A 14,406-nucleotide genomic window follows, 5' to 3' on the forward strand; every position below is an offset into this window, starting at 1 on the left:
TATGCACATGTGCACATGCATACCCAAGAAACCCGGGCTCTGTAAGCCCCAGATTTACAGGAAGTCTTTTTAAAAACAGATTTATTTATTATATATAAATACACTGTAGCTGTCTTCAGACACACCAGAAGAGGGCATCAGGTCCCATTACAGATGGTTGTGAGCCACCATGTGGTTGCTGGGAATTGAACTCAGGACCTCTGGAAGAGCAGTCAGTGCTCTTAACCACTGAGCCATCTCTCCAGCCCCTACCCCCACCCCTCTAGATTCACAGACCTAACCAGACCCCCCCTCCCCCGCCCCCAAATCCTTATTCTGTAGAGCTAGGAGCTTCATGCAGGAAGGCCTGGCGGGCTGTCAGGCTGCAGAGCAGGGAGGAGTAGAGACTCTACTAAGAACACTCTCAAGTCTTTATACACAAATGGCAGAATCTTAATTCAAAGCTTGTCCATGGAAGTTTCCAGATCATCCTGGTCAGGCTGCAGGCCCCTGTGGTCAGAGGTGAGTTGGGTTACTCAATCTGGGCTGAAATCCCAGTCCAACTGCCTGTGCCTTGCTTGATTTCCCATCTGTACTGTGATGGACAGACCAGCAGAGATGGCACAGTGAATACAGCTGCCCCACCTTGTCATGGTCCATCATGCTGAGAACATGAAGAGGAAAAGGTTCCAGAAAAACAGTTCCTGAGTCTGAAATAACTTTTACTGCAGCATGCTGTAACTCTTCCACTTGCCAACTGTTCCTTGTTTACAAGTCATGCTTTTCCAGAAGTGCAAAGGGAGCAGTGAACACAGGGTCAGGCATCCACTGGGGGAGGGCTCCCAAGATGGGTCCTCACAGGCTAAGAGGACACTTCTGTATCGTGAGGCATGTGGGCGATCCCACCTCTTTCTGAAGCTTATGTCTACAGACTCTCAACTCCTCCTGCCTTGGGGACTGGGAAGAGATAGAACAGGGTCATCTACAGGTTAGTGGTTGTTTTTGTTTTGTTTTGTTTTTTGGAGACAGGGTCTTGCTATAACCTGAGGCTGCCCTCAAATGCATGTTACTCTAGCCTCCAGACAAGACACAGGATGAGAGATGTGTACCACTCAGTATCTTTTGATGCTGGAGAGATGGCTCAATAAACTTGCAAGCAGGCCTAGTGACCTGAATCCCTGGGTTCACATGGTGGAAAAAAAATATTGACTCAAGCTTGGCACATGGGTGCCATGATACCCTGCCCCCAAAGAAATGCAATTTAATAAAGAAAACAAAAAGGTACTCGTTAGCTGACAGTGCGTAAGCCCTCAAGCCCATGTGTACTCAGTCCTGAGTCCAGGGTCTGAAATCCAGGAGCCTGACGGCAGAGAAGGCTGCAGTACAGATGAGGTTTCTTGGTCTTAGGATGTTTCTTGGGACAGGTCTCCTGAGTCACAGGCAGGAGGATGGGGGCCTAAGCAGTTCTACTTTCTAATCCACACAGGACCCAGTGTTGCTTGACTCTCCAGGTGGCTGCAATGTCCCAGGCCAGACAGATGTCACCTCCCCAGGGGGCTTAAGTCCACCGAACTATCTGTTACCTTGAAAGGGACAGGCTTGACTGTGTCAGCCTGGCTCCCCTCATACGGGCTCTGTCCACAACGCCAGGCAATATTCCACTCCAAGTTCACTTTATTATTTTCTTTCTTTCTTTTTTGGAAATGTCTCAGTGTATCCTTGGATGGTCTAAATCATTATGTAGACCAGGCTAGCCTTGATCTCACAGAGATCCACCTGCCTTTGCCTCCCAGGTGCTGAGATCGGGCCCCCTTGGAGCCGTTCTGACAGTATTAGGCTTCTCAGTCTCTGGAACTGGCTCTTTCCTACTCAGGCGCTGGATGTAAGGCTGCTGTTTTTAAAAGTCTTCCCACAGGGCCTGGGAGCTGGGGAAAAACAAGGTATGCTTTCACTGACAGCAAGGACTCAGAGGCAGGGGTGAGCTAACCACTGCTACTGCCTCAAAATCTTATCGACATAGGTTGTTCATACCTTCTTAAGAGCAGTGTCGAGGAATAGCCCAAAAGGACTGAAGGTGAAGCCCCTGCCCAGCATGCAGGGGGACCCTGTGTTCCATCAGCACCAATGCAAAGATTTTCAAAAAAGAAAAAGAAAACAACAACACCAAACCAAACCACATTCCGGCTGAAAGTCACTACTACTACACAGGTGGCCTTTCTTCTGGGTGCGGGTGCAGCGAGGGTGAGAAGCTAATTTGCATTCTCGAGTGCTCTAACACACTTTAGGGAACTCACTCACTTTGATCTCCTTTCTGGCTGCAGGCTGGGATGAACTCAGGGGCCTGACCATGCTCTGCAGGCCTAGGCCACTGACCACACCTGCTGCCAGGGAGCTCATTTAAAGCGAACAAATGCTATAGAGGCTTAGCGAGTGCCTAGAATACTCAGCTGGGAACCCGTGCTGGCCTCTGTCGAGATGATACAAGCTGAAGTCATCATTAGCGAGGAGGGAGCCTCAGATGAGGCAATGGGTCCAGAAGGGCATTTTTTCAATCAGTGAATTATGGGGGAGGGCCCAGCCCATTGTGGGTGGTGCCATCCCTGAGCTGGTGGTCCTGGCTTCTTTAAGAAGCAGAGTGAGGGCTGCAGAGATGGCTCAATGGTTAAGAGCACTGACTGCTCTTCCAGAGGTCCTGAGTTCAATTCCCAACAACCACACGGTGGCCCACAACCATCTGTAATGAGATCTGATGTCATCTTCTGGTGTCTGAAGACAGCTACAGTGTACTTTATAATAAATTAATAGATCTTAAAAAAAAAAAAAAAAAAAAAAAGCAGGGTGAGCAAGCCAGTGAATAGCACCCTCCGTGGCCTCTGCATCAGCTCCTGTCTCCAGGTTCCTGCCCTGACTTTCCTCGGTGATGAACAGTGATATGAAGTGTAAACCAGATAGACCCTTTCCTCCCCAAGTTACTTTGCTCATGGAGTTTCATCGCAGCCGTGGTAACCCAAAGACAGACTCTACCACAGGATGCCTGCTGGAACTAGCCTGCTGTCACCTTCCTCAGCACAGCTGTGCAGAGCTGGGACACTCTAATTCGAGGACTGAGGAACGGTACATATTGTTGCCCCACCCTGCTCAGGTGCGGAAGGGCTGGTGGTGATGGTTAAAAAAAGAAAAAAAGAAAGCTAAGAGGAAAAAAAAAGCCCTTGCCACTCTACTTTCATTTCCCTTCAAATGTATTTATACCGGGTGTTGTTCTTGAAAACTAGCAAGGTAACCAGAGAGGAAAATCAGTAGTGGGTGGGGGTAGGGCAGGCCCAGTCCTTACAACTGTCATGAAGTCAAGGAGCCCCAGGATGGTGCAAATACTGTATGAGACAAGGTCTTCCACAATCCTCCCCAACTCTGTCCTGGCCCAGAGCCTGGCTTTCCTACCCCAGTTGCATGGGGCCTGGGGGTGAGAGGACACCCAGCAACATAGGCTTATATTCCTGGGGAGAAGAGGCTATGTATCTGGGGGTAGCTGGGCAGAGACTGAGGAAGGACTAGGTAGGGATGGCAGCAAGCGCTTTCTCCAGCCTCGAATCTCCGCATATCAGGTGGAGAACAGCACAGACCCCAGCCCACAGCCATGTGCATGGCCACCCACTGAACACTCTGAACTTACTAACATTTTTACACATCTGTGATGTATTCCCATAGCTGTCATTCTCTCCAACTCCCAAGGAACCCTTTCTTCCCATGTAGTCCCCTCCTGTGTGTCTGGTGCTCTGGTTCTTTCTATGAGGTTCTTTCTTTTAAGTAGGGCAGCTTGTATCCATATAACCAGCCAGCCGGTGGCCACAGCACAGCAGAGAAACTCCTCCATCAGAACCTACAGCCTCAGACCCCATGTACACTTGGTCAGGCCTTTGCTGAGTCTGACAATGAGCCTAGAGAGCAGAAAGGAACCCACTGAAGACAGCTTGACACAACCTTGATCACCAGCCCTTGTAGGCTACTGCCCCCATGTGGCCGAAATTTCCTGTGCCCAGCGGCTGCCTCTGCCTAGTCAGTACCAGGTGCTGCCTAGGGGACTGGCTGCCTCTGGATCTGCACACAATGGGCTCCTAAGTGTGCCAGAGGCAAGCCTCCTGCCTGAAGCCATGCCTCCCCATGCCTCTGTGTGTGCTTGTCACTGTGCTGAAAAACGGTAGCATGTCAAGTGTTGCTCTTGCTGCCAGCCTTTGACACCTGAGAATGACTGGGCAGCTGAGACAGCATAAAGAGGGCATGCTGAGAGAGGGCACAGAGCCCAGGTTTGGGTGCTGGCTGCCACTTGTGCTTGGTCTCCATCTCTCGGGGTTCCACACCTGAATTCATTCAACCAACCTCAAACTGAAGAGAGAAAAACACTGACTCTGTACTGAGCACACCCAGGCAGCTTCTTTCCATCTGACTATGAAGGAAATAATTGCATGCAACTCGAGCCTGCAAGGCCCCTGACGCCACCCACAGTCCAGCCTGTCATGTTCACAGTGAACGAGTCATGCCACAGGAGAGATGCCATCTCCTGGGGCACCATGCAACCCATCTTTATGGATAAAGGGAATGTCCGCACCCTCAGAACTCCCTCCCACTGTCTCCTTCAGGTGGACAGAGCCAACAGGGGACAGGATTGCTGACCTATGACTCCCTCACCACCTAATGGCCCCAGTAGGAGGAAGGACTCTGCTGGGGAAACCATGCCCCATGAGGAGCATTTGTAAGGCACAGCACACCATTCTAAGGATAGATCTGTCCCTTGCCAGGAGAGCAGAGTAAACAAGGTGCTGGGTCAGACAAACAAGGGCTGAGACAGCATACCTGTGACACTGTCCTTAACTTACTTTGCTGCCACAGGCTGGCTTTACCTTTTTATTCATTGTCAAAGACGACACCAACATACATCAAACCAACTGACACAACGCACCTGGTGAGTTGGGCTAGGATCTAGGACTTAGTCCCTCTCACCAGGACCAGGTTAGCAAGGTCCTGATAAGGATGAACCCTCCTGCTTTCCTCTCCACACAGGTCTGTCTCCCTGTGGAGCCCAGGCTGGCCTCTAAGGCACAGCAGTCCTCCCACCTGAGCCTCCTAAGTACTGGAGGAAAGCCTACACCCAACCAGGTCGTCTGGGGGCGGGACTACCTGCCGGCTGACTTCTGGCAGAGTTCAAGATGTGGCTCTCTAATCATGTACCTTTCAATGAGTGACGCCAGCCACAGTGTATTCCAGAGCCAGAGCAGACAAGGAAGCCTTTCAGACATTTCTGTTCAAGACAGGGCTGTGGCTTCTGTCCCTAGGTAGTGCAGGCTCTTCCTGTGCATATTCATTCGCACTTGTTTTGCGCTCACCATCCAATACCCTTGAGAGTTTAGTCTATGGAGGCTTCAGGCATTTGTGTGGTCAACTTTATCCAGATACCTCAAGCCTCAGGCCTGTTATCCTGGCCTCCTGGGACCAACGAGTCTATCTCTTCCTTCCCTAGAGCCTTGGCAGACAGAAAAGTGTGCTTGGCCACAGAAATGCCAACTTCATATCCTCAGAGCTGATCCTTGTGTGACGCTAGTGAGAGCAAGATGGGCAATGGCTGACGGCACCTGTGGGACAGCTTGGCTACAGCAGTTTCCAGTGGACCTGTCCTCTCACTGCTGTGTACAGTTGTGCTCAAGAGTGTGACAAGTGCAGGCACACGCACATGTGACAGCACTCATGTCCGCCTACTCACACAAGCAGCATGTGGACACAGGCCATGGCTTGACCTTCTTGGGAGGGGCCTTACCTTGGACATCTGACTGAAGTCAGCGAAACCCTCGGCACTGCTGAAGGAGCTGCTTCCAAAGGGGTCTAGTGTTCCGAAGGGATCTGTGAGTAGCACCAACACAGTTGGGGTTATGGTCTGAGCAGATGCGCCTAAGAGTCAAGGGCAACCCTAAAGTTTGCCCTTGGAAATCCTAGAAGCAAGAGACTCAGGGCTGTGAATGTTTCCAGGAGGAAGGTTCCTATGAGGTCAGTGAATCACAGTGGGTAAAGGACAGATCAGCTCCTGCCTGAATCTGCCATCCCACCAGTCCAGGAGAAGCAGAGGAGATGAAGAGAATGAAGCATTTGAGAATGGCCATTTCTGTGTGTGGGGGCCTCCCTCTGCAGCCCAGGCCTGTCTGGGGCTCCGAGACCCTGCTTCTGACCCCAGAGTAGGATTATTAAAGGTGTGCACTACCACACCGGGTTCTGATGAGACTTAAGTGATCCTCAGTTTCCCAGTGCTAGGAAGATGTGGGTGCCATTAAGCTTGGAAAACTGTGGACTGTCCCCATTAAGAACAATGAGCCCCCACAGCACTGGTTATTAACAGAAAACCCTCCAGTCTGGAAGAAAGCCAGCTCCTGCGGAGAAAAACAGCCCTGTGAGGGGTGAGATGGGGGAGGAGGGCATTCACTTTAGCCTGAGAGTCTCAGGCAAAGACCTGAACGTCTCCCCGAAGGGCACACTTATCTGGGGACTGATGGTATTACTGAGGTGTGACGTGGTCAGGAGGACAGGAGCTTCAAGACTCTCTCACCTGAACCTTTCGAGGAGATGCTGGAGGATGAGAAGGGATCACTGGACTCAAATGGGTCGAGCTGAGGGAGGAGAGAGAAAAAGTTTACTCTGATATCTAGCCTCTAAACCATACTTTCCCTAACAGTTTTAAATGTCATGAACAATACTGCACCTCAGGGAGGGTGGGGTGACTAGACAAATCTGGGCAGTGGAGCAAAATCCTCAACAGATGCACTGATGAATTCTACAGTTCCCACAAATTACCAATGAACTGAAGGCCTGAGAAGCGAACCACAGCCAGACATAGACAACATTAAGATCTGACAGACAGGAAGAGGGTGGAGCCTAGGATTCCCTGGTGAGGGTTGGGAGCATGGTTCAATAAAGTGAGGAAAAGTCTGTTTTCCTGACATAGGCCTGGCCAATTCTAAGATCACTCAACAGGCTTGAAGGCACAACCCTTTACTCACAGCACTGGGGAGGCAGAGGCAGAGGCAGAGGCAGGCAGGTGTCTGAGTTAGAGAGCAGTCTGGTATCCTAGAGAAACCCTGCTTCAAAAAAGCCAAAACGAACAAACAAATAATAAAAATTTTATGTAAAAGTACCTAACTCGTTTAAACTCACACCTGTCATCCTAGCACACAGGATACCAAGGCAGGAGGATGCCTGCAACTTTGAAGCCAGTTGGGACTATCCAGAGAGACTATGCCTCAAAAAGGAATAGAGAAATGGAGAGAGAGAGCTAGATAAAAGGATCAAAACAAGAGTGACAAGGCTGCCAGGTGGGGACACAACAGATTCTCTGAGTCCCAGGCCAGCCAGGGCTACACAGAGTACCTGTCTCAAAACATAAAGTTCTGAGCTGGAGCTCAGTGGTTACAAGCACTGGCTGCCCCTCCTGCTGGCTCACAACCATATCTAACTGGAGGGTCAGGGATCTGATGCCCTCTTCTAGCCTCTATAGGCACCAGGTACTCACATTGTGCACAAACAGACATAGAGGCAAACACCTATACAAGTAAAATAAAAACTTTTTTAAAATCTTAAAAAAAAAAAAATCCCAACAGAAATACAATGTGTTTCATGCCCCAGCATGCACTCTACGGTTGTGCACACATAGTGAACTAACTGGGGATGGGACCCCAGTCTCACCATGAAAATCAGTTGTTTCTCTTGTGTGGGGCTAGGTTTATATGTGAAGGCCAGAGGTACCTAGTGTCCTAGTCCATCACTCTCTGCCTTGCTCCTTTGAGGCAGGGTCTCTCACTGAATATGGAGCTGGGCTGACAGCCTCAAGCCCCAGTGTCCTCTGGTCTTTCTGGCTCAGCAACAGGGTTGGCAGCTGTGCACGTCCAAGAGCACAGGCGGTTTGTTTCATGGGTCCTAGGGTCTGAGTGCAGCTCAGGCTTGCACAGTGTGCTCTTTAGCGCTATCATTCCAGGGCCCCCTCCCTGCCCTGTGGGCTTTTTTTTTTCTTCTTTGAGACAGCATCTCACTATGTAACCCAACTACTTGCTATGAAGACCAGGCTGACCTCAAACTGTTTCTTACACTCAGGACACAGCCTGAGGAGAAATTCACACAGCATTCTGAGTGCAGCTGCACTCTGGCATGTCTGACGCAGGAGATCAGGTGTGGGACTTTGCCTTTGTATCATGACATCATGTCTGGCATGGGCAGACTAGATCCTCTGAACGTTACACTAGAGGGAAAAGCAAGCATGCTTGGTCCCTTCAAGCCTTATCCTTTTTTCCTCTGGCTTCTGCAATGTTATTTTTCACACCAGAACCAGTGGCCATATTAGCTTCTGGAACTCTGAATCAAAAGAAAAAAAAAAAAAGCTCTTTGTTTTATTAAGTGTCCAGCCACTGGAATTATGTTAGAGTAACAGAAACCAGGTCATCACCCTTTAAGTTATCTAACTCAAATCTAATAGACACACCACACGCACACATATACTCACACACAGTATCGGGGATTTGTACTAAAAAGGTCCCAGAACATAGCTAGTGAGACTGTTCATTAAGTAAACATGCGTGTTATCAAGCCTGACGATCTGAGTTTGATCCCAAGAACCTACTTGGTGGAAGGAAACATCGATGTATGTTATCCTCTGACATTAACTTGTACTCTGGCACAAAGGCACGCGTGCACTCATGGGCTGTAGACACTTCAGTGGTCAAGAATCCTTGATGCTCTTGCAGAGTTTGGTTCCCAATATCTATGTCAGGCATTTCACAACAAACTGACCTGCTTTAGGGGATCTGATGTCTTCTAGACACGTGTCCCAGAGCACACGTGGTGCACATAAATTCATGTAGGTACATAATATATTATATACATATATACATATACATAATATATACATATATAAATATATATAAACAATGAAGTATATATCATATATCGATCTTTGAACTATAAATTAAAATAATAAATAATAAAATAATAAAGATGTGATTTGAAAGACAGCCTGTTTGACACAGCCTTACTGTGCTGCCCAGGATAACAAGTGTGGCCACCACGCCCAGCTCCATGAGGCACTCTCCTACATATAGCTGGAGGAAATGGAGCAGGAGTGGGATCAGAGGACCACAGCATGAGGAGACTGGAGAGGACCAGAGCTGTGAGAAGACGCCCTGGTCTGACTTGGTACTGTGTACACTGGCTCAGTGACAGTGTTGGATGCCACCTTTACCAGCCAGGAATGAGACCAGGCTTGTGATGACAGCTCCTGGCCAAGCCAGCCTCACCGGCACCATGAACCAATCCCAACACACGTCAGAGGCCCTGCAGAAACCACTCACCTTTGAAGGTAAGGAAGGGTTCTTTGTGAAGGGGTCTGAGGTAAACGGGTCATTCTTTGTCTGTTTCTTGAAGAAGTCATCACTGGTTGAGCTATGGAATGGGTCACTTTCTTTGAAAGGGTCCCCTCCAAATGGGTCTGGAAAAAGAGGGTACAACTGGTTGACCAATGGCAACAGGGAGAGAGGGCTCAGGATGAGGCAGAAATTGTGGTGACTACGAGGTCAGTTGTCAAGGAGTCAGAATGGGAACAATGGCCACAGGTTAGGGGACTCAGGACGATGGCTGTACTCCAACCTTCCACAATTCTATACATCTGTCAAAAGCTTTACTGGGGCAAGAGGGATAGCTAAGTAGATATAAGCATTTGCTGTAAAACCTGACAGCCTGAGCCACATGGAGAAAGATAACTGACTCCTGTAAGTTGTTCCTGGGCACACACACATGCAGACACATACTAATAATTAATAATTTCTTTAGACACACTTCTGTCTTTTGAGCTACCGAGTGCTGGGATTAAAGGTGTGTGACACCATGTTCGGCATACAAACTTTTTTAAAAGGAGAATTTTGTGGTGTATACATTACGCTCTGTAATAAAGCTGCATGTAAAAATAATAGCCACGGTGGGGGAGGCGAGGACAAGAGACATTGCTGTCACCAGGCACTGGGTAGGGTGGAAACTACTGTGACAGGTGGGGATCTCTGTGGGGAGGCAAATATTCCAAATCTTTTGTTTCTGTGGTACTAGGGAATCCAGGCTTTTAGACAGACTAAGGAAGCCAAAACACAAGAATAAAGGCCACAAAAAAAGCACGGGTAATCATGGCTGTCTTTTGCTATGACATGGGTGGTGGGGAGTCCCACCATGTGTGACAGTCACACTACATACCCAACACAGACAGCTAGGGCACCAGTGACCCTGCCCCCCAAATAAACTGAGTCTGGAGAGATGCTGGGCACTGTCAGGAACACAAGGAAGCTAGCCTTTACCTGTAGCTGCTGTCTGCTGCTCTGAGAAGGGATCACTCTGGAAAGGGTCACCTAGAGCAAAGAGAGAAGCAGTCAGGTGAGTGACAGCAGAGAAAAGGCCTGTTGCCTGGCTGAGGGGAAACAAGTGTCTGTCTCCTTGCACTTGACGCTGCTGTAGCCCAGGCAGCCCCAGGCAGGCAGTCAAGGTGAGCTGGGATGTTTGGCTGGAGGCAGAGAGAACTCACTACCTTACTCAGTAAGAGGACAGCGACACAGCAGCTGTCCTGGTCATGCCATGATGACCTACAATGATGCCAAGGTGCTGGATCTGCCCCTTAGACCTAAGATGCTACAATCAAAATCCAAAAGCTTCCCAGGCATGTACTCAGGAGGCAAAGGCAGGATCTCTGAGTTCAAGGCTAGACTGATCTACAGAGTGAGTTCTAGGACAGCCAGGGCTACACTGCTTCAAAACAAAGCAACCTCTGAAGGTTGGGGGCTGGAGAGGCGCCTCAGCAGTTGAGAGCATCTGTGAGTCCTGCTGAGGACCTGGGTTCAATTCCCAGCACCTGCATGGTAGTTAACAAACTGTCTGTAACTCTGGCTCTGGAGGATCTGACGCCCTCTTTTGCTCTTTGGGGGAACTGTACACAGATGATGCATGTGTAAGCAGACATAAAAAGTATCTTAAAAAGAAACAACAGTCCTTTAATGGGGACATAGGCTGGGGTGTACCTTTGAAGGGGTCAGCTCCTTTAAATGGGTCAGACTTGAAGGGGTCCTCCGCCTGGAAGGGGTCTGGATGCAGCTCTTGAGAGTTGTTGCTAAACAACAAGGCTTTGTTTTTGAAAGGATCATCCTAGGATGGTGAAGAAAGGACAGGCGCTGTTACTTCTCACTGAAGGCAAGTGCAGGATTCCACACTTAACTCAGATCTGCACTGGATGCAATGGGACCCAGAACAGAGAACCTGAAGAGGAGTCTCCCAGTGGAGACTGGAGCGAGCCTGGACACTGGTCTAAGTGCTAAGGTAAAAATGGAAACCAGGTGTGGCACACGGAGACACCGAACCACAACTTTGCAAGTTTTCAGTAAATCTAAAATGACTCTAATAGAGTCTCTGAGCAGAAGGACAGACAGAATCTACCCACCCGTGTGGTGAGACAATACTCAGCCCTGAGGAGGAAGAAAATTCTACCAAATGGAAAAGCCTTAAGGATGTGCAGCCACGTGAAGTACGACGTCAGTGACAGCAATAAACGTGGTGTGGCCCCTCATACCCTGAAGCTGACACATTCACAGGGGCAGAATGAAGGGGCCAGAGCCTAGCTAGGGGCCGGGAACAACCCCCACCCCCATGGTTCTATGTAAAGAAACAAGTGGGCCGTTTCCGCTCAAGTAGGAAGTGGAGCCTGAGGTTGACACGGGTGCAGGAGCTGCTAAAGCATGCAGGACACTTTGCATGTTTGTGAAAAGGCGCTTATTTCTAGAAACAGGCAAATGTACTCAAAAGCAGCAGGGAAAAAGACCGTTTTTTGAAGAGTGCTTTTCCATGGAGGGAATGACCTGAGGAGTGGGTGAGGCCTGCAAACAGAGTGAAGAATCAGGGATCCGTCCGTTCTGCTTAAGAAATAACCATGTACAAAAGGCTCTGGCGGTGGTAGACATGGCTTAAGAAACACAATCCTCCACAAAACAGGGCTCTTTACCTGAAATAGTTTTGCTTTTTGTTTTTTTGTGTTTTAAAGGCAGGGGCTTTATGACCAAGTCATGTCAAAGCTGGGGCATCTCTGAAAGCAGACAACAGTTTGGAAAAATGACATGAATACTCCAAAAGGCTATTAAACCCAAAAGTAAGTACAAAATTCTACTGAGGTGCCAGCACCTGGGCTAGGAATGAAGCCTGGGCAGGTCGGGGGAGGATGATTTAAGAGGAAGCCACCAGATGGGAACAGGAAGCACACTTGTTACCCTTGTTCTGGGAAGCCTGAGCAGAAGGAAGGGTCAACAGTTCCTGGCCAGCCTAGCCACACAGCAAGATTCATTCTCAGGAAATGAAAACAGAGAAAACATAGTAATAATAAGCAGTAATCACTGACTTGGGCTGTGAGTCGGTCAAGAAGTGGGTGGGCCATCTTCTTACCCGGAACCAATTCTTCAGAGCTTCTGGGTACAGGCCTTCCTAGGGAAACCAGGCCTGGTGCTCAGGGAGGTTAAACACAGACGCAGCTAGCACAGCAGCTGCTGACGACACTTGGGTACTGCCAGCCCCGAGATGGACATACCCTAGTGCAGCTGCTGGGGTTCAAGGACGGAGAGAGCCTCAATGGGAGAATGACCTAAGGAACCCCGTGCACTGGGGCAGGAGATAACCCGCTCTGCCACACCAGGGTCAAAGGAAGCACGCACGGCTGTCAGGGTCCAAGGAGAGAGAGACACTGGCAGAAGGGTCATGATCTAAGGAAACCCTGAAGCCGGCAAAAGACGATCCTCTTGTACTAGCCCTGGGCAAGGAATGGACTGTGTTCTAAAAGACAGAGGGGAGAGGGATGGAGTCAGCCTTAGAGAGGAAGCTCAGTTAGCTCTGAGGGAGTCTACGGACAAGGCCAGTTACTGACAACCTAGTGTTTCTATCACTGAAGGGAAGGAAGACAATGAGCAAATAGGCTTCAATGGCACAAACGTGCCTGGGAACTGCACCACCAACCCAGTAATGTCAGGAGAAATGCGTAATTCATGCAGGTATGGCTTCCTCCCCTAAGGGACCATAGAATAGCTGGGTGCAGCTGAGTGGCAAAGGCTTACTGAACATGCGTGCAACTCAGCACCGCAGCCAAGGCCCTGGCAGGACTCACATTAAGAGTAAGGAAAGGGGCTGGAGTGATGGCTCAACAGCTAAGAGCACTGACTGCTCTTCCGGAGGTCCTGAGTCCAATTCCCAGCAACCACATGGTGGCTCACAACCATCTGTAATGGAATCTGATGCCCTCTTCTGGTCTGTCTGAAGACAGCTACCTTGTACTCACATATATAAAATAAATTAATAAAAATCTTTTAAAAAGTAAGGAAAAACAGTGAAGTCCATGCCAGACTCAAAGCTGAAAAGAGCCTCCCACCCCTCCAAACATGAATACAGCCAGGAAACTGAAGAACATGTCACCCTAGGGGACAGAAATACAAGGGTAAGTATAGGCCCGTGGTTCTTCAGCAAAGAAGACCCCTTCTGTCACCATACAGACAAGCTGATAAACTTATTTTTTAAAGATTTGTTTATTAATTATTCATTTATATGTACGTGAGTACCCTGTCTTTGTCTTTAGACACAGCAGAAGAGGACATTGGATCCCATTACGAATGGTTGTGATGTAATGTGGGTGCTCTAGAAGAGCAGTCCCTGCTCATGAGTGCTGGGCCGTCTCTCCAGCCAGCTCTACTTATCTACAAGGTTACTAGTAGATGGCGTTTCCTCAGAGCACTGAGTCCTGTGGCTCCTCGGTGTCTAAGCACTATATAAAGGGAAATCCTACACTAGGGTGAGCCATGAGTACCATCACAGCGGGAGAACATGTCAACTCCTTTTATTTAACTACTAACTTGTACAGCACAAAGGATGGGACCCAGGGCTGAGCTCCCACTGCTAAGCCATACCCAGCTGCAGAAAACACTTTCAAATGTAGGGCAACAGCTAGCCCTAAACTCTGCCTATTTTTAGAATATAGACATGGCCACAAAGGATCCCCAAGAAGTTTCTGTGACATCCCTGGCTTTTACAGAGTGCTGGGGGTTGGTCATGGGGATGAACACCTTTTCACCTCTGCACTTGGAGACAGACGCAGATGGATGTCTGTGAGCCCAAGGCCAGCCTGGTCTTCATGTATGAGTTCCAGGACAGCCATGGCTACACCATGAGACCATGTCTCAAAAAAACAAACAAAATGAAGTGTGTTATGTAGGGCCAATGCTGGTGCTCCCACCAACTGTCCTGAAGTAAGTACTTCTGTCCTAGCACAAGTTGTTGCTAAGCAGCTCTTATTTCAGATCCTTGCTGGGAGGGCGCCCATAACCCTGGCTCCTCCATGTTCCT

At 49.1% G+C, this 14,406-nt stretch overlaps 1 protein-coding gene across 11 annotated transcripts in view; it reads right to left on the reverse strand.

Annotated features, from left to right (window-relative positions):
* Positions 1-14,406, reverse strand: part of Eps15l1 (epidermal growth factor receptor pathway substrate 15 like 1) — a 74,295-nt gene that overhangs the window by 20,661 nt on the left and 39,228 nt on the right. For 8 of the 11 annotated variants that reach the window (XR_004389788.1, XM_032919407.1, XM_032919410.1 and 5 more), the window contains exons 17-21: positions 11,058-11,181; positions 10,344-10,394; positions 9,354-9,490; positions 6,566-6,626; positions 5,786-5,868 (exon numbers count right to left, since the gene is read on the reverse strand). Coding sequence is in view for 10 of the 11 variants with exons in the window: in XM_032919407.1 (XP_032775298.1) it covers positions 5,786-5,868; positions 6,566-6,626; positions 9,354-9,490; positions 10,344-10,394; positions 11,058-11,181 (456 nt within the window). In the remaining variant the exon portion in view is untranslated. The other 3 variants (XM_032919415.1, XM_032919412.1, XM_032919413.1) reach the window with 3 other exon arrangements.

Source organism: Rattus rattus, chromosome 13 (genome assembly GCF_011064425.1).
Source record: "Rattus rattus isolate New Zealand chromosome 13, Rrattus_CSIRO_v1, whole genome shotgun sequence".
NCBI classification, from domain to species: Eukaryota; Metazoa; Chordata; class Mammalia; order Rodentia; family Muridae; genus Rattus; species Rattus rattus.